This window comes from Mobula hypostoma, chromosome 3, assembly GCF_963921235.1.
Source record: "Mobula hypostoma chromosome 3, sMobHyp1.1, whole genome shotgun sequence".
NCBI classification, from domain to species: Eukaryota; Metazoa; Chordata; class Chondrichthyes; order Myliobatiformes; family Myliobatidae; genus Mobula; species Mobula hypostoma.
This window is the reverse complement of record NC_086099.1, coordinates 155,996,737-156,015,893: the sequence shown is the minus strand read 5'-3', so window position 1 is coordinate 156,015,893 and position 19,157 is coordinate 155,996,737. Positions and strand designations below refer to the sequence as shown.

General features: G+C 41.1%; 1 protein-coding gene across 4 annotated transcripts in view; it reads right to left on the bottom strand.

The window, feature by feature from the left end:
• Nucleotides 1-19,157, bottom strand: part of LOC134344340 (aromatic-L-amino-acid decarboxylase-like) — a 117,775-nt gene that overhangs the window by 77,123 nt on the left and 21,495 nt on the right. For all 4 annotated transcript variants that reach the window (XM_063043952.1, XM_063043951.1, XM_063043950.1 and 1 more), the window contains exon 6: nt 7,123-7,266. In XM_063043952.1, the coding sequence (XP_062900022.1) occupies nt 7,123-7,266 (144 nt within the window). The remainder of the gene's footprint in view (nt 1-7,122; nt 7,267-19,157) is intronic.

The window sequence follows — 19,157 nt, the reverse complement described above, 5'->3', positions numbered from 1 at the left end:
CTCCTCACCCTCCCACTTCAGGATATCTTGGACACGATCAGAAATATCCCGGACCCTGGCACCAGGGAGGCAAACTACCATCCGGGTCTCTGGACTGCGTCCACAGAATCGCCTATCTGACCCCCTTACTATCGAGTCCCCTATCACAACTGCCCTCCTCTTCCTTGCCCTACCCTTCTGAGCTACAGGTCCAGACTCTGTGCCGGAGGCACGGCCACTGTCGCTTCCCCTGGGTAAGCTGTCCCCCCCCAACAGTACTCAAACAGGAGTACCTGTTGTTAAGGGGCACAGCCACTGGGGTACTCCCTATTACCTGACTTTTCCCCTTCCCCCTCCTAACCGTGACCCACTTGTCTGCCTCCCGTGGCCCTGGCGTGACCACGGACCACCTGCCTGCAACTCCTCTCGATGCAATTGGCGCAGATGTAGACGTCCGGGAGGCTTGGAGACTCCAGGGCCTCCCACATCCGACACCGAGAACAGCAAACTGCCCTCACACTCATACTGCCCCTCTCCTCAAATAACAACAGAAAATGAATACCAAACCTTCCTCGCCTCGCCCGTTTCCGCCTAAGCCCATTGAGCCGAAGCCCTTAAGTCTTCACTCTGCTCCCGGCTCACTCCGCAGTCCGCAAACTACGCAGCCCGCTCTATGAGGCTTTGTTCCTTTTAAATCTGCCGCACTGCACTGCCCGACGTCACACGCCTGCGCAGTTCCGCCTCTCAGAACGCCGTTGGAGAAAAAAAAATAACGAAAATTTCAAAAATGTCTTTCTCGGCACTCCCACTCAGACTCTCAGACTCCTTCTTTGAATTGAGATGCAGCTCCTAAGGGACCGCGTTACGGAACTGGAGCTGCAGCTCGATGACCTTCGTCTGGTCAGGGAGAGTGAGGAGGTGATAGAGAGGAGTCCGTGGCCTTTTGATATTGCAGCCAATTCACTTCAAAGTTCAAAGTGTTGTACATTCAGAGATGCTCTTCTGCACACAAGTGTTGTAACGCATGTTTATTGAGTTACTGTTGGCTTCATGTCAGCTTGGACAGTCCGGACACTCTCCTCTGACCTCTCTCATAAACAAGGCATTTTTGCTCACAGAACTGTCACTCAATGGATATTTTCCTACTTTCACACAATCCTCTGTAAACTCTGGAGGCTGATGTGCATAAAAATTCCAGGAAATGAGCACTTTCTAAGATAATCAAACCACCTTTTCTGGCACCAACGATCACTCCACAGTCACAGCCACTTAGATCACATTTTTTCCTTATCCAGATGTTTGGTCGGAACAACAACAGAACGTCTTGACCATGATTATATTCTTTTATGCATCCTTTCTGCCGTATGATTGGGCTGATTAGATACTTGCATTAATAAGCAGCTGTACAGGTGTACCTAATAAAGTGGCCACATAGTGTATAGTCAGAAACTCATGTTAATATCAAACACATCAACACAATTGGCAGATAATAAATAACTGTATATTATCAATTAAATAATAACAAAAGCACCTGCAATTTTCATATGGAGATAAAAGGATGAGAAGGGATGGCAAAATATTAGTAGATATTTTAAACAGTGTGAGCTCAGTATACTTTACTCTATCAGCCCTGCAGAAGGGAGTAATGTCAAGTTTTCACTCAGCACCACTTAAAAATATGGTTGGGATACAAAATTATCATCTTGGAAATCAAGTATATTGTATAAAGTAATGGGCAATTTGTGGACAATCTGTTCTTGAGTAATTAATACGCACAAGCTGCATTTAGATTATTGCAGTAATAATTTATACAGTCTGGTTTAATTTTAAGAACTAGGTTTTTGATTATTTCTTGATGCACATAGTACCCATATGGATATTAAAAGTGAACACAAAGAAAGGATATCAACAGCCATTTATCTGCAGTGATTGTGTCACCTGTAATTCCCTAGATTGGGAACACTAATTACATCTAAAATTCTAATCAAATACACTCTGATGAAATACATTTGCTAAAGCATCATTACATTTACTTTATCGCACGCTAGTGTTCAGAAATATATTGTACCCTTGGGATAAGGAAAACCGATGTATAATAAGATTGAGCTTAATCATTGTGGCCATGTGCTAGCTGTGCAAACAGGATAGGAAGCTCTGCAGGCTCAATTAGTCTAGATAAATAACGCCAACTGTTCCAGCTAACCTCAATTGTTAGGCAATTAGGTTTCAAAAACAGCAGATTCAGATGGCTAGAACAACTTTGAAGCTATTCGCCTGACGTTCAAACCCTTGGATTTGTTACATTCACACTTGTAACCTGCAGGAACGATTGTACAGGTCCACCTCAGGTTATGAAAGGCTTCTGTCTCTGTGAACTGTACACAAGTCAGAAATGCGGCTGCAACCTGAGTTATTAGCAGCTGGAAAATCCGGCCTGCTGCCCCATCAAGTGCTTGTCCGTTTGCATAGGATGCACACAAGTCCAGTGTTTGTAAACTGGAGTAGACCTGTACTTACAATGATCATTCTAATGAGAGACAGACTACAATTTACTCCTTTCTGCAAAGGATATGTTGCAACGAAAACATGCAACTTTTAAAATTACAAAATGCTGAAAGAAATGCGAGAGCAGATATCAGACAGCTGGGAATATTGCTGGAGAGCTAGTCATGGGGAAACAAGGAAATGGTGGATGAACTAAATAAGTATTTTGCATCTTTCTTCACTGTGGAAGACCCTAGCAGTATGCTGGGAGTTTGAGAGTGTTAGGGGACAGAAGTGAGTGTAATTGCAATTAGTAGGGAGAAGGTGCTTGGGAAACTGAAAGGTTTGGAGGTCGATATGTCACCTAGACAAGATGGACTACACCTCAGGATTCTGAAGAAGGTGGCTGGGGACATTGTGGGGGCATTAGTAATGATCCTTCAAGAATCACTACATACTGTCATGGTTCCAGAGGACTGGAAAATTACGTTTGTCACTCCATCCTTCAAGAAGGGAGGGAAGCAGAAGAGAGGAAATTATAGACCAGTTAGCCTGATCTCATGGTTGGGAAGATGGTGGATTCGATTGTTATGGATGTGGTTTTAGGGCACTTAGAGACACATGATAAAATAGGTCAAAGTCAACATGGCTTCCTTAAGAGAAAATCTTGCCTGACAAATCTGTTGGAATTGTTTGAGGAAATAACAAACAGGGTAGATAAAGGACAATTGGTGGATGTAGTGTACTTGGATTTTCAGAAGGCCTTTGTCAAGTTGCCACACATAAGGCTACTTAACAAGATAAGAGACCATGATATTACTGGAAAGATACTAGCACGGATAGAGGATTGGCTGATTGGCAGGAGGCAAAGTGAGGGAATAAAGGGACCCTTTATTGGTTGGCTGCTGGTGACTATTGCAGGGAAGCAAAAAAAGTTAGGAGAATGAAGCAAAGAAGTGGCATTGTTGGGAAGTGTATGGCCATGCACTTTGGAGGAAGGGAAAAAAGCATAGCCTATTTTCAAAACAGGCAGAAAAGTGATAAATCCAAGGTGCAAAGGATCATGCAGGATTCCCTAAAGGTTAATTTGCAGACTGAGTCTGTACTGAGGAAGGCAAATGCAATGTTAGCATTTATTTCAAGACAACTGGAATATAAAAACAAGGATGTAATACTGAGGCTTGATAAGGTGCTAGTGAGGCCTCACTTGCAGTATTTTAAGCAAGTTTGGGCCCATTATCTAACAAAGGATGTGCCGACTGTGGAGAGGCTTCAAAAGTGGTTCATAAAAATAATTCTGGGAATGAGAAGGTTATCATATGAAGCATTTGATGGCTCTGGAACTGTAGTGATTGGAATTTAAAGAATGAGGGGGCTACCTCATTGAAACCTATCAATGTTGTAAGGTCAAGATGGAGTTGATGTGGAAAGAATGTTTCCTATAGTGGGGGAGTCTAGGAACACAGGGCACAGCCTCAGAATAGAGGGACGTCCAGTCAGAATGGAGATGAGGTTAAATTTCTTCAGCTAGGGGGTGGTGAATCTGTGGAATTTGATGGCACAGGTGGTTGTAGAGGCCAGGTCTTTAGATATATTTAAGGCAGAAGTTGATAAGTCCTTGATTAGTCAGGGAGTGAAAGGTACAGGGAGAAAGCAGGAGAGTGGGGTTGAGAGGGAAATGGGTCAGTTATAATGGAATGGTGAAGCGGACTTGATGGGCTAAATGGCCTACTCTGCTCCTATATTTTACGGCCTTTATGATCTAAGGACTCAACAGATCAGGGAGCATCTATGGAAAGGAATAAGCAGTCGATATTTTGGACCAAGGGCCTTCCACAGGACTGGGAAGGAAGGGGGAAGAAGCCAGAATAAGAAGGTGGGGAGGGGGTGGGAAGAAGTACAAGCTAGAAGGTGATAGGTGAAGCCAGTGGGTGGGGATGGCACATGAAGTGAGAAGCTGGGAGGTGCTAGGTAGAGAAGGTAAAGGGCTGAAGAAGGAGGAATCTGACAGGAGAGGAGGGTGGACCACGGACGAAAGGGAATGAAGAGGGGCAGCAATGGGAGGTGTCGGTCAAGTGAGGAGAAGAGAAGAGGTAAGAGGAGAACTAGAGTGGGATATGGAAGAACAGGGAATGGGAATGAGGGAAAAAATTACCAGAGAGAAATTAATGTCTAGATCATCTGACATCTCTCTCCCCTTTCTTGATCTCTTTGTCTGCATCTCTGGGGACAAACTGTCTACCGATATCTTTAATAAATTTACTGACTCTCATAGCTATCTTGTCCATACTTCTTTCTACCCTGTTATCTGTAAAAATGCCATTTCCGTTTGCCGCTGTCACATCGGTTCTGAGGATAAAGCTTTCCTTTCCAGAACCAGGCATGCTCTCCTTCTTTAAAGAACATGGTTTTCCTTCCTCTACCATTGCCATGACCCACATCTCCTCCATTTCCCAAGCATCTGCATTCCTCCCATCTTCCCACCACCTCAACGGAGATAGAGTCCTTACCTAACACCTTTGAGCCTCTGTATCCAGCACATCGCTCTCCACAATTTCCACCGTTTTCAATGGGATCCTACCACCAAACACATTTTTAACACCCCTCCATTCTCCACTTTCCAAAGGGATTTCTCTCTACATGCCTATTCGTCCCTCCCCACTAATCTCTCTCCTGGCACTTAACCCTGCAAGCAGATAAGGAAGGAGCTACACCAGCCCATTCACCTCCTCCTTCACCTCCATTCAGGGCCCCAAACAGTCCTTCCAGGTGAGGCAACACTTCACCTGAAAATCTATTGGGATCGTCTACGGTCTCCGGTGCTCCTGATGTGGCATCCTCCACATTGGTGAGACCCGACGTAGACTTTGTCAAGCACCTTCTCTTGATCTGCAAGAAGCAGGATTTCTCAGTGGCCAAGAACATTTAAATTTCTATCCCCATTCTCATTCCAACATGTCAGTCCATGGCCTTCTCTACTGCCACGATAAGGCCACTCTCAGGTGGGAGGAGCAATTTCTCTAACTTTCAGTAATTCTTCCCTCCCCCCTTCCCTTTTCTTCCATTCCCCACTCTGGCTCCTCTCACCTGCCTATCACATCCCCTGGTGTCCTTTTTCCTTCTCTTTCTTCCATGATCCACTCTCCTGTCCTATCAGATTTCTTCATCTTCAGCCCTTTACCCATTCCACCTATCACCTCCAAGCTTCTCACTTTATCCCTCACCTCCAACCACCTGACTCCCCCCACCTTCTTATTCTGGCTTGTTCCTCTTTTCTTTCCAGTGCTGATGAAGGGTCTCAGCCGAAATGTCAACTGTTTATTCTTTTCTATGGATGCTGCCTGGTTCCTTGCTATAGCTGGGAGTGGCAATGGGGATAAGCTCCCACTACCTATTAAATGCTCCCAATGGAGTGGGACTAAATTGCCTCTGACAACCATGTCCAGCTCTTGGCCTTCAAATGTGGCTTAGCTACTAAGCCCAGCGGAACAATTTCTACCGACAGGAGAAGAGGCAAAGGCAAGTTACTGGTGCCTTTAAACCAGTCGCTTCAGGCAGATGGGGCTCATCAGCCGTGGTTGGCAGCTCATCCAGGAGGAGGAAAGCACTGATCTCAAACCTTCGCTGCTTTGTGGCTATACCCACTCACGGGGAAGGCTTCGGAAGTTAACCCAGATGGAAAAATCTGGAGCTGGAGTCCCCAAGGCAGTTCTATGTTAAGCTCAATGCTGACTGGCAACTCCTGCGTCATGCAGCTGCTGGTGCCAAACTGTATCGGTCTCTGCGTTCCTTTGGGTTCATCAGATGTGTGGAGTTTGTTACACGGGCAACAGCTTGCTCTCCATATTGTACTGCCCTGGCTTCCGTACCTGAACAGCCAGGATGCAACATCCATGGTCAATCCTGAACGACAGAGGCCTCATCATTAGATGCTGTCTGTCCTGCTGAATTCTTCCAGCATTTTGAATGTTTTACATTGGACTTCCAGCATCTGCAGAGAGACTCTTGTGTTCATTACTTACAATTCATTCTTTTCCTCTAAAGAACAATCAGCATTAATAAATAATCTAGTGATCAGTGTGTTAAACAGAGGGAGTTACATTTCTTAAATTTTGAAGGTTGCATTCATAAGAAGCTAAAATACAAACGATCTTTCTCAGCAACACCATAAGTTATTGTATTTATTCAAAAAACAGCAGGAATCCTGGTTGTGAAATTTGCAGAGATAGGGAAAGAGCAGGGAAAGGGGCCCAAACAGATTACTCTATGGGGAGTCAACATGGGCTCAGTGCCATGAATGTTCTCCTTTCGGGTTACAACAGTTCTGTGCTTCCACCCTGTACCAATGCTTAACACAGTATGTCAGTTCAATGGGAATAACATTCCATTGCTGTACTGATGCAGTTATCAGATATAAAGTTCATGAATGCTTAGGGCACTACAATTTAAGGCTCATTAAGTAAAGCACTGCTCCAAGCTTGCAAATCAGGACTGACCACACATTCTGCTCCCAATTATTCAATGGGTTCCCAATGTTAATCCTTTTTGAAAGCGATTAAAAACGTAGACAGTCTATAGCTTGAGCCAAAAAGACAGAAAAGTATAAAAAAACAATAACTTGGGTAATAATTACCAAAGGTAATGGAAATCTTCACTTACAAAGAAAGGGATGAGACCTAAAGCTTTATCTTCTTCTAGAGCTTGTCTCAGTGTCTGGCCACGAAGGCTGAATTTCTCATCAGTTGGAAGTTTTCTCATTTTGATGCCACCAATCAACCCTGCTCGTTCAACAGAAGAGTGAGACTGCAAGAAAAACTGCTTTCTTTAAAATTGGATCTAATTAATAAAAAACAGTGATTTTAATGTTAAATTACTGTTAAAGAGAATGAAATATACAATAAACATATACAATTATTACTTGTTTATTTCTTCCTGAGAGCAATAACCTGTGATTGTATGATTCCTTACAGCACTTCAGTACTTCATGTAAATTATCATTCAAGCATAAGCTTGACAATACTTGGCAGCAGGCTAGTTTAAAGCATCACAAAATCAACATACGTACAATATTTAAGAAAATATTGTGGAAAGGTAAGCGAAGAAAAGGTGCCCTCGCAAATTTTCCTTATGTATGTATAACTAAGTGATAAGCAGATGCGGATATAACTGTCATGTCTACAGACAGACAAAGCATCAATTTTATTGCAGTGGACTGAAATTGGTATGCAGAATGGTCACTATAACTGAGAGGGATGTCGTACATCTTTGCGATACTAATATTGTAGTGATTAAGTAATTAGCCCCACTGCAATGGAAATTAATTTTGGGAGTGAATAGAGCCACACAACAATGGAATTCTAATAATATTATTCTGGGCTGGACCAGACCACCCTCACTCTAAACACTCACCAAACTCAGCATATTTATTCAGTTCCAATGTCCAAGATGCTCTAAAACACTGGCAGTCAAATGAGTGCCCCACCACAGCCAAAGGTGGTCAATTTTCTTTCAGCTGAAACAATTCCATCCTCAAATTCTGATCCACAATATTTAGTTCAAAAGTCATTTCTGATTGCAGAATGCTTTAGGTTTCATAAGCAGAATCAAAAGGAAGGGAAGTTCATACTTCTTATATGGCTGAATTGAAGAATTTGTGTGAGCACTGTCAGTTCAGTAATGGACTCAACAATGCACTGAGAGGTTGTTTGGTTTGTGGAATCTTATAAGAAAGCATTCAAAAACTGCTCCTAACTGAAGCACAACAACAGTTGATCTTGCTTTTGAAATATGGCAGTTGTGAGTTGAAGTCAGGAATGAAAGTGAGCATGAACAAAATTGCAACGTCTGAACAGAAGCCGGCCGGGCTGAACAAATTATGTTACCATTGTGGCGAGGGCTCACTTACTCCAGAACAATGCAAGTTTAAAGGTGAAGCATGCAGAAAATGCAACAAAGTAGGTCACATACAAAGAGCATGTTGGGCAGACCAAAATAAATCATAGAGTCATAGAAAACCTACAGCACAATACAGGCCCTTCTGCCCACAGTTGTGCCGAACATGTTCCTACCTTAGAAATTACTAGGTTTACCCATAGCCCTCTATTTTTCTAAGCTCCATGCACCTATCCAAAAGTCTCTTAAAACGGACTACAGAGAGATGAGAAACAGATAAAAAATCAATGTGTAGCTTCAAAAAGAACACTGATACATGATGTTGATGAAAAATCTGATAATAATGAGTGACAAAGGAATCGGTATCTTTCAGATTTAAATGTGAAAATTAACAATAGACAAGCAATATGGCTTACAGCAAAAGTGAAAGGAAATTAGTTAAAATGGAATTGGACACTGGCTCAGCTGTTTCAGTCATTCCACAAAATGAGTTTGAATTACATTTCAAAGATACTGAACTGAAGCCTGCAGATATCCAATAAGGAGATTATACTGGAGAAAAGATAACTCCTGTGGGAATGGTATTTGTAACAGTGAAATACAACAACCAATAAGTCACATTGAGTTTGTGTGTGGTAAAAACAGGAGGGCCAGCATTGTGAAGGCATGATTGGCAGAGACTACTAAAACTCGATTAAGAGGAGTACTGTGTGATGACATAACTGTGTCGACGCAGTATACCACGAAGTGTTACCCAACAGAAGACAAATAGGTGTTGGTGCCACCTCTGGTTGGAAAGCATATTGAACCAAGGAAGGACCATGCTGCTCAGAGGATTCGTGAACATGATGAAAGCAGTGATCTGACTACAACAATTTTTGTAGGAAATATATCTGAGAAAGCTTCTGATTTGTTAATCAGGCGGTTACTTCTGAAATGTGGCTTGGTTTGAAGGTGGAATAGAGTTCATGGAGCTTCAGGAAAGTTGTGAACGTCTGGCTTTTGCGAGTATAAAGAACCAGAATCTACTTTGCATGTATTAAGGTTATTGCATGAACTTCAAGTGGGAGACAAAAGGCTGCTTGTAAAAGTAGATGCAAAGACCCAAAACCCAGCTGATGAGTGGAAGGCAAAATGAAAGGAGTCAATGGAGATACGAAAACAGAGTATTTATCAGATGATGTGGATGCGTAAAGTAGGGAGATGAGATCGTAAAGGGAGCTTTGAAGAATTACTAGGAGAATATTCCAGTGAGCTAAATGCACCTTCCCAAAATCAAAATGAACAAACCAGAAGAAGAAAAAGGAAGAGGAAAGGTGTCCAGAGATGTCAGAACCACTTTCTGCAGTCTCAGAATCAACTCTTACAATCTCTACAGTGGAGGCCCCAGAACCTGAGAGTGTTTCACAGCCACAAGTCTCACCCACCCAGCAATTGGATCCCCCCTTGTTAGGAAAGACGGTATCTCTCAAGCCTCCACATTGATTAAATCTTCAGGACTGAATGGGACAATTTAAAAATTGACTATGTGGTGGATGTATAATATAGTATATAGTCATTGTATTATATAGTATATTGTATATACAGTTGAGATACATCCTATATTGAGTTGAAGTTATAGTTAAGAAGGGAGGAGTGTTGTATATTTAATGTTTCAGCAATATTTGAGTAATATTGTATAAACTTTAATTAAGTATTCTTGTTAGTTTAAATAAATTATTACGAGTTAGATGTAAAAATATATGAATTGTATACGTCATCATGCTACCATGTGAAATGTGTGCGCCCCATTTAAAGAACAAACATAAGACTCGCGTTCCTCGGATCTCTTGTGTTCCATTGAATTAGTTTAATCTTTTGAACTTCCAAAACATAACAGTGCTTTCCTGTCGCAGATCCTGGTCTGCTCTCTGGGTTTTTGCCTGGAAATAAAGATGGAAACGAACTGCTCCTATGGGCTTGAAAGATCTGTTGTGACATAATAGCCACAGGGTGATGTGGCATTTTAACTGCTGTCAATGTATTTTATAAATGGAAGTTCCTGGAAACAAAATGCGACTGTTGATTCATTAAACTGAATTCAAAGTTCTAAATGAACCCGGTGGAGTTGAGTGCATGGTAACGAATAAAGGTTCCAGTATATTTTCTTGAGAGAGCTGTTGTGATTGTTGTGGTTACAAAATGTCCCTTTAGATACAGAAATGTTATTGTCATTACAAACTGGCTTGGGGGAGGAAGTTGCAGTTGGGGTCAGAGGGAGGAAAGCAAGGATTGCTATTGTAGTGGTGGGAGATGGACGTAGAGCTTGTGGTGGGTAACCTTTTTACTGGGAGTGCCTAACCGATTAGTTTAGTTAGAACCTGATATAGCTGTGAGGACCAACACACATAAAGTGAATTGTTAAAGCTCCACAGGCTAAGAATGTCAGACAAAAATAGTCTAAAGAATTCCCACACAAATGAAACATCAGTGCTGTTTCACCTTCCATTGATACCATGTATTTCTAGTTCTTTGAATTTATTTCAGATTTCCAACATCCGTCATATTCTTTGGATTTTCATTCCCACAGGAATCAAGAGGACATGCTGTAGCTATTACGGTTCCTATGAAACCAGACCCTGCCCTATTCCCTCACTTGCCTGCATTATAAGCAGAAGTACCTCCAGCTGTGTAGAAAATGCAACACACACAAAATTCTGGAGGAACTCAGCAGGCCAGGCAGCATCTATGGAAAAAAGTACATTTGATGTTTCGTGTCAAAAGCCTTCAACAGGACCACTGAAGGGTTTCAGCCCAAAGCATCGACTGTGCTTTTTGCATAGATGCTGCCTGGCCTGCTGAGTTCCTCCTGAATTTGTGTGTGTTGCTCAGATCTCCAGCATCTGCAGATTTTCTCTTCTTTGGAAAATGCAACACCTGATTTTGTGAATTATGGCCCTTACATTTTCCCATACTATCAATGGAATGTGCTCACCACTAACCTTAAATGAATTTGTGTCAGCAGGTACAAAAATTGTATCCTGAAGTTCTTCATGGTTATATCTGAAATCAAACTATATCATTTTCAAAGCAAGAGACTATTTTGTTGATCCTCTTGGGGTTTAATATAGAACGACATTGACATGAATATGTGATCTTACACAGATAGTGACATGTACATGTATATGTGCTTTTATATCATGAAATCGGGTTGTGTATGTTCTCTAACACCCTTTCATGTATATAAAAATAGACTTTGATTCAATGTCCTTTAATTATGTTGATATTTTTTATTAAAAATGTGAAAAATCATTGATAATATTGTTATCAATAGGCTTATCAACGTAGGAAAACAGTATTTCTAAACACAGCCTTCGAAATAAAATCATTAAGTCCTCCCCAACCAGAAAGCCTGGATGAACCAGGAGATTCAAAATTTGCTGAAGGCCAGATCGAGACTGGCAATCCGGGAAAGTACAAAAGCTCCAGGTATGACTTCCGGAAAGCCATCTCACATGCAAAGCAGCAATTCTAGACTAAACTTAAAACACTTATGCTTAAAACACTTATGCTTGAATGACATCATCTCCTACAAAGCAAAACCAAGCAACGTAAATGACAACAAGGTTTCATTCCCCAATGAGCTCAATGCCTTTTATGCTCACTTTGATTGACAGAACATGGAGGAACCATCACAAACTCCAATTATCCCCAACAAGCCTGGGATCCCAATCTTGAGGCAAGTGTGAGAGAATCCTTCAGGAGGGTGAATCCATGGAAAGTATCTGGCATAGGTAGCATACCTGGCCAAGCTCTGAAGACCTGTGCTAATCAACTGGCTGGAGTGTTTGCAGTCACTTTCAACATCTTGCTTCAGCAGTCTGAGGAACCCATCTGCTTCAAGCAAACTTCAATCGTACCAGCACCCAAAAAGATCACAGTAACCTCCTCAATGATTATTATCTGGTACTACTTACAGTGCCTATAAAAAAGTATTCAACCCCTCCCCGCCTTGGAAGCTTTCATGCTTTATTGTTTTACAACATTGAATCACAGTGCATTTAATTTTTTCTTTTTAGACACTGATCAACAGAAAAAAAGACTCTTCCATGCAAAGTGAAAACAGATCTCTACAAAGTGATTTAAATTAATTACAAGTATAAAACACAAAATAATTGATTACATAAGTATTCGCCCTCTTTAATATGACACACCAAATCATCACTGGTGCAGCCAATTGGTTTTAGAAGTCAGATAATTAATTAAAAGAAGATCTGTTTTTGGAAACCTGTGTGTAGACAAGGTGTTTCAATTGATTGTAGTAAAAATACACCTGTATCCAACTGATCCAACTGCTGGTGAGTCAGTATCCTGGCAAAAACTACAGCATGAAGACAAAAGAACACTGCAAGCAACTCCACGAAGAGGTTATCGAAGAGCACTAGTCAGGAGATGGATACAGGAAAATTCCCAAGTCACCGAATACCCTTTGGAGTACAGTTGAGTCAATCATCAAGAAATGGAAAGAATATGGCACAGCTGTAAATCTGCCTAGACAAGGTTGTCTGCAAAAACTGAGTGACCATGGAAGAAGGGGACTAGTAAGGGAGGCCACCAAGAGACCTATGACAACTCCAGAGGAGTTACAAGCTTCAGTGGCTGAGATGGGAGAGACTGCACATTTAACTGTTGTCTGGGTGCTTCACCAGTCACAGCTTTATGGGAAAGTGATTAGGAGAATGCCACTGCTGAAAAAAACTCATGTGAAATCTCAGCTAGAGTTTGCCAGAAGGCATGTTGGAGACTCTGAAATCAGCTGGAAGAAGATTCTATAGTCTGATGAAACCAAAATTGAGCTTTTTGTTCATCAGACTAAACACTATGTTTGGCATAAGCCAAACATGGCACATCATCAACAGCACACCATCCCTACCAGGAGGCATGGTGGTGGCTGCATCATGCTGTGGGGATGCTTCACTACAGCAGGCCCTGGAAGGCTTGTGAAAGTAAAGGGTAAAATGAATGCAGAAAAATACAGGGAAATTCCTGGGTGGGAAACCTGATGCAGTTTTGAAGAGAACTGCAGCTTGGGAGAAGATTTATTTTCCAGCAAGACAATGACCCCAAGCATAAAGCCAAAGCTACACAGGAATGGCTTAAAAACAACAAAGTTAATGTCCTGGAGTGGCCAAGTTGGAGTCCAGACCTCAATCTAATTGAGAATTTGTGGCTGGACTTGAAAAGGGCTATTCATCATGATCCCCATGCAACCTTACAGAGCTCAAGCAGTTTCGTAAAGAAGAATGGTGAAAGATTGCAGTGTCCACATGTGCAAAGCTGACAGAGACTTATCCACACAGACTCAAGGCTGTATTTGCTGCCAAAGGTGCAGCTAATAAATACTGACTTGAAGTGGGTGGTTAATTATGCAATCAATAATTTTGTGTTTAATAATTGTAATACATTTAGACTATTTTGTAGAAACGTGTTTTCACTTTGACATGAAAGAGTATTTTCTGTTGATCAGTGCCAGAAAAGCCAAATTAAATCCACTGAAATTCAATGTTGTAAAGCAATAAAACATGAAAACTTCTGGGGGGGAGCGGGGGTGAATACTTTTAATAGGCACTATAAATCCACTGTGACACAATACTTCAAGAGATTAGTCATAAAGCATGCTTACTTCTGCCTGAGGAGTGACCTGGATCTGCTTACGTCAGAACAGATCAACAACAGATGCCATTTCATTTACCCTTCACTCAGCTTTGGAGTACCTGGACCATAAAGGTGCATCGTTCAAGATTCCCTTCACTAACTGCTGCTCAGCATTCAATGCAATCATCCTCTCAAATCTAATCGCTAAGCTCCAAGTCCTAATCCTCAATACTCTCCCGTGTAACTGGATCTTGATCTCCTCACTTGCAGACCCCAGTCAATATGGCTTGGCAACAACATCTCCACAATCGCTATCAGCACAGGTGCACCACAAAACTGTGTGCTTAGTCTCCTCCTCTACTTGCTTTATACCTATGACTATGAGGCTAAGTACAGCTCCAATGACATATTTAACTTTCAAGTTCAAAGTAAATTTATTATCAAAGTACATATATATCACCATATGTAAACCCTGAAATTCACTTGCTTGAGGGTAGACTCATTAAATTCATAATAGAACAATAACCATAATAAAACCTCACCGACTTTATCAACCGTTAAAGTCACTACACAATAGTATTAAACAAATCGGGTTATACAGTAATATCTATGTAATCTTCAGAAAGCCACAATACTAAACACCACTAGAATAGTCCAAATGTTCTTAGCAGTTGACAAATAAGTGTGCTTGGCTAAGCCTGTACCTCAGGTTTTACCAGCTTGAGCTGAGAGAAAAAATAGATAAATAAATAAGGAATCTATATCGAGAACATGAAATGAACAGCCTTTGAAAGGGAGCCCATAGGTTGTGGGAACATTTCAATAATGGGGCATGTGAAGTTGGGTGAAATTGTGTCCTTTGGTTCAAGAGCCTGATGGTTGAGGGGCAATAATTATTCCTAAACCTGATGATGTGAATCCTGAGGCTCCTGTACTTTCCTGATGCCACCATTGTTGTTGGTCATATCAAATATGGTAATGAATTGGGAGATAGAAGATCTGATCTAATGGTACCACAACAACCTCTCACTCAACATCAGTAACCGAAGAGATGATTATCAACTACATAAGAAAGAAGCCAGATGCTCATTAGTCAGTCCTCAGAGTTGGAAAGGGTCAGTAGCTTTACATTCCTTGGTATTATCATATCAGAGAATCTTTCCTGGGACCAACACATAGGTGCTACCACAAAGAAGGCACAACAGTACCTCTACTATCTTACAAGTTTGCATAGATTCAGTATATCACCAAAAACAATGACAAACTTCTATAGATGCACAGTGGAGAGTAATCGAACTGGTATCATGATATGGTATGGAAACTACAATGGCCAGAACTGGAAAAGTCTACAAAAAGTGGTGGGTCTAGGCCAGCCCATTACAAACAAAGCCCTCGACACCACTGAGCACACTTACATGGCATGCCATCATAAGAAAGCAGCAGCCATCTTCAAAGACCCATACTGTCAGGGCAATGTTCTCTTCTGGCTACTTCCATTGGGCAGGAGGTTAGGTCCCACACCACCAGATTTAGGTACAGTTACTACTCTATATCAAGCTCTTGTTCCGGCATGGATAGCTTCCCTCACCTTAACAACAAATGGTTTCTACAATCTACAGACTCACTTTCAAGGACTCTCGAGAACTCATGTTCTCAATATTTTTTATTTACAATAGTTACTGTTAGCCTTTGTTTATGTATATTTTTAAAATAAATTCTATTGCATTTCTTTATTTTTGTGTAAATGCCTGCAAGAAAATGAATCTCAAGGTAGCATATATGTACTTTGATAGTAAATCTTGGTTTGACTTTGACTTTGATTTTGATTTAAACAAATAACCAAATGATTCTCTTAAAAAGAAACTGTCCTAATAATGCAAATTGTTATTACTTTAATAGGAGATACAGCAGTTAATTGACCTCTTTGATAAATCGGACCACTCTAATTCCTTCCTCCTCACTTTATTCATAACTGCACAGACATTTAGTGGATTCATAACAGGCTCTTCTGTAAATGCTACAACATAAATAATCTATTCTTCCATTTTTTTTTAATCATGACATTCTTGGCTACAACTTACTACTGCAGACTATCTTTCAAATTATTAAAAATTTAAGAATATTTAAAAATGGGCAGCTAGAATAAAAATATGTATATATTCTAAAAACAGCTATTACACACCAAGCAATCTGGTGAACAAATAACAAACAATGGATCTTGCTTTTATGTCTAACCGGACATATTCACTGATACAAATAAGAAAGGTCACTTGTGCCTTGAGGCAAATCCTCCAACAGAAGGAAAATAATCTGACCTGCATTACTTGTTGAAATGTTATCATTCTTATTTCTTATCTGCCAAGCAACAGTAGTTATTGCTTAGCGCTGAATTTAATGTAATTAGCACACCAAAAATTGTTTGTGGCAAATAAATAAAACGATTTCTCTAGTAGCAACTAATCTAAAACATGTTCCTCAAATGGATCCGAACATTAGTTAACAATAAACATCTTTACCTACACATATTTATCCACATAAAAGGTATTAAATTCTTGATCTGAGTGATAAATAACCTAAAATTCTGGTGTATTTTAGAAAAAGAATAAATCAAGGAAGGTAGTGCACCCGTGGCTGACAAGAGAAATTAGGGATAGTATCAATTCCAAAGAAGAAGCATACAAATTAGCCAGAGAAAGTGGCTCACCTGAGGACTGGGAGAAATTCAGAGTTCAGCAGAGGAGGACAAAGGGCTTAATTAGGAAGGGGAAAAAAGATTATGAGAGAAAACTGGCAGGAAACATAAAAACTGACCGTAAAAGCTTTTATAGATATGTAAATAGGAAAAGACTGGTAAAGACAAATGTAGGTCCCCTGCAGACAGAAACAGGTGAATTGATTATGGGGAGCAAGGACATGGCAGACCAATTGAATAATTACTTTGGTTCTGTCTTCACTAAGGAGGACATAAATAATCTTCCAGAAATAGTAGGGGACAGAGGGTCCAGTGAGATGGAGGAACTGAGCGAAATATATGTTAGTAGGGAAGTGGTGTTAGGTAAATTGAAGGGATTGAAGGCAGATAAATCCCCAGGGCCAGATGGTCTGCATCCTAGAGTGCTTAAGGAAGTAGCCCAAGAAATAGTGGATGCATTAGTGATAATTTTTCAAAACTCGTTAGATTCGGGACTAGTTCCTGAGGATTGGAGGGTGGCTAATGTAACTCCACTTTTTAAAAAAGGAGGGAGAGAGAAACCGGGGAATTATAGACCGGTTAGCCTAACGTCGGTGGTGGGGAAACTGCTGGAGTCAGTTATCAAGGATGTGATAACAGCACATTTGGAAAGCGGTGAAATGATCGGGCAAAGTCAGCATGGATTTGTGAAAGGAAAATCATGTCTGACGAATCTCATAGAATTTTTTGAGGATGTAACTAGTAGAGTGGATAGGGGAGAACCAGTGGACGTGGTATATTTGGATTTTCAAAAGGCTTTTGACAAGGTCCCACACAGGAGATTAGTGTGCAAACTTAAAGCACAGGGTATTGGGGGTAAGGTATTGGTGTGGGTGGAGAATTGGTTAGCAGATAGGAAGCAAAGAGTGGGAATAAACAGGACCTTTTCAGAATGGCAGGCGGTGACTAGTGGGGTACTGCAAGGCTCAGTGCTGGGACCCCAGTTGTTTACAATATATATTAATGACTTGGATGAGGGAATTAAATGCAGCATCTCCAAGTTTGCGGATGACACGAAGCTGGGTGGCAGTGTTAGCTGTGAGGAGGATGCTAAGAGGATGCAGGGTGACTTGGATAGGTTGGGTGAGTGGGCAAATTCATGGCAGATGCAATTTAATGTGGATAAATGTGAAGTTATCCACTTTTCAAAAATAGGAAAACAGATTATTATCTGAATGGTGGCCGATTAGGAAAAGGGGAGGTGCAACGAGACCTGGGTGTCATTATACACCAGTCATTGAAAGTGGGCATGCAGGTACAGCAGGCGGTGAAAAAGGCGAATGGTATGCTGGCATTTATAGTGAGAGGATTCGAGTACAGGAGCAGGGAGGTACTACTGCAGTTGTACAAGGCCTCGGTGAGACCACACCTGGAGTATTGTGTGCAGTTTTGGTCCCTTGATCTGAGGAAAGACATCCTTGCGATAGAGGGAGTACAAAGAAGGTTCCCCAGATTGATTCCTGGGATGGCAGGACTTTCATATGAAGAAAGACTGGATAAACTGGGCTTGTACTCGTTGGAATTTAGAAGACTGAGGGGGGATCTGATTGAAACGTATAAGATCCTAAAGGGATTGGACAGGCTAGATGCAGGAAGATTGTTCCTGATGTTGGGGAAGTCCAGAACGAGGGGCCACAGTTTGAGGATAGAGGGGAAGCCTTTTAGGACCGAGATTAGGAAAAAACTTCTTCACACAGAGAGTGGTGAATCTGTGGAATTCTCTGCCACAGGAAACAGTTGAGGCCAGTTCATTGGCTATATTTAAGAGGGAGTTAGATATGGCCCTTGTGGCTACGGGGATCAGGGGGTATGGAGGGAAGGGTGGGGCGGGTTTCTGAGTTGGATGATCAGCCATGATCATAATAAATGGCGGTGCAGGCTCGAAGGGCCGAATGGCCTACTCCTGCACCTATTTTCTATGTTTCTATGTTTCTATGTTAAAACATCACTATGAAGTCTTCTACTGATAAATAAAAAACTGATTTTCAATCTTCAAAGACTTTTTTAGGAGATTATTTTTACATACAAAGTCAATAAATCGTCTAGACAGATGGGTCTGCGTATTGTATCTAGATAATATATTGCTGATTAGAAAATGGGATCAGTCAAATTGTGCACTTAAAAACAAACTATATTTAAGGAAGCAACATTATTGAATCCTATTGCTCACTTTAAAAACATCATATTCCTTCCCTTGACCCAGAAGTCCTGTACTGCCTAACATATTTTGAGACAAGTTCTGTTTTAAATACTTCATGGTATTATCGAAAATGAATTATAAATAGCTTGAAGCAAAATTCAGATGCTTCACTGTGATCAAAATACAAAGAGATTAATAAATCAAGTTTCAGTATGGCAGGCTGTGCACATCTGGCTAGAAATGTATGCACATTTCTTAGTTGTCTTGAGACCTTGGTGACCCAGAGGTCAAGTAGGG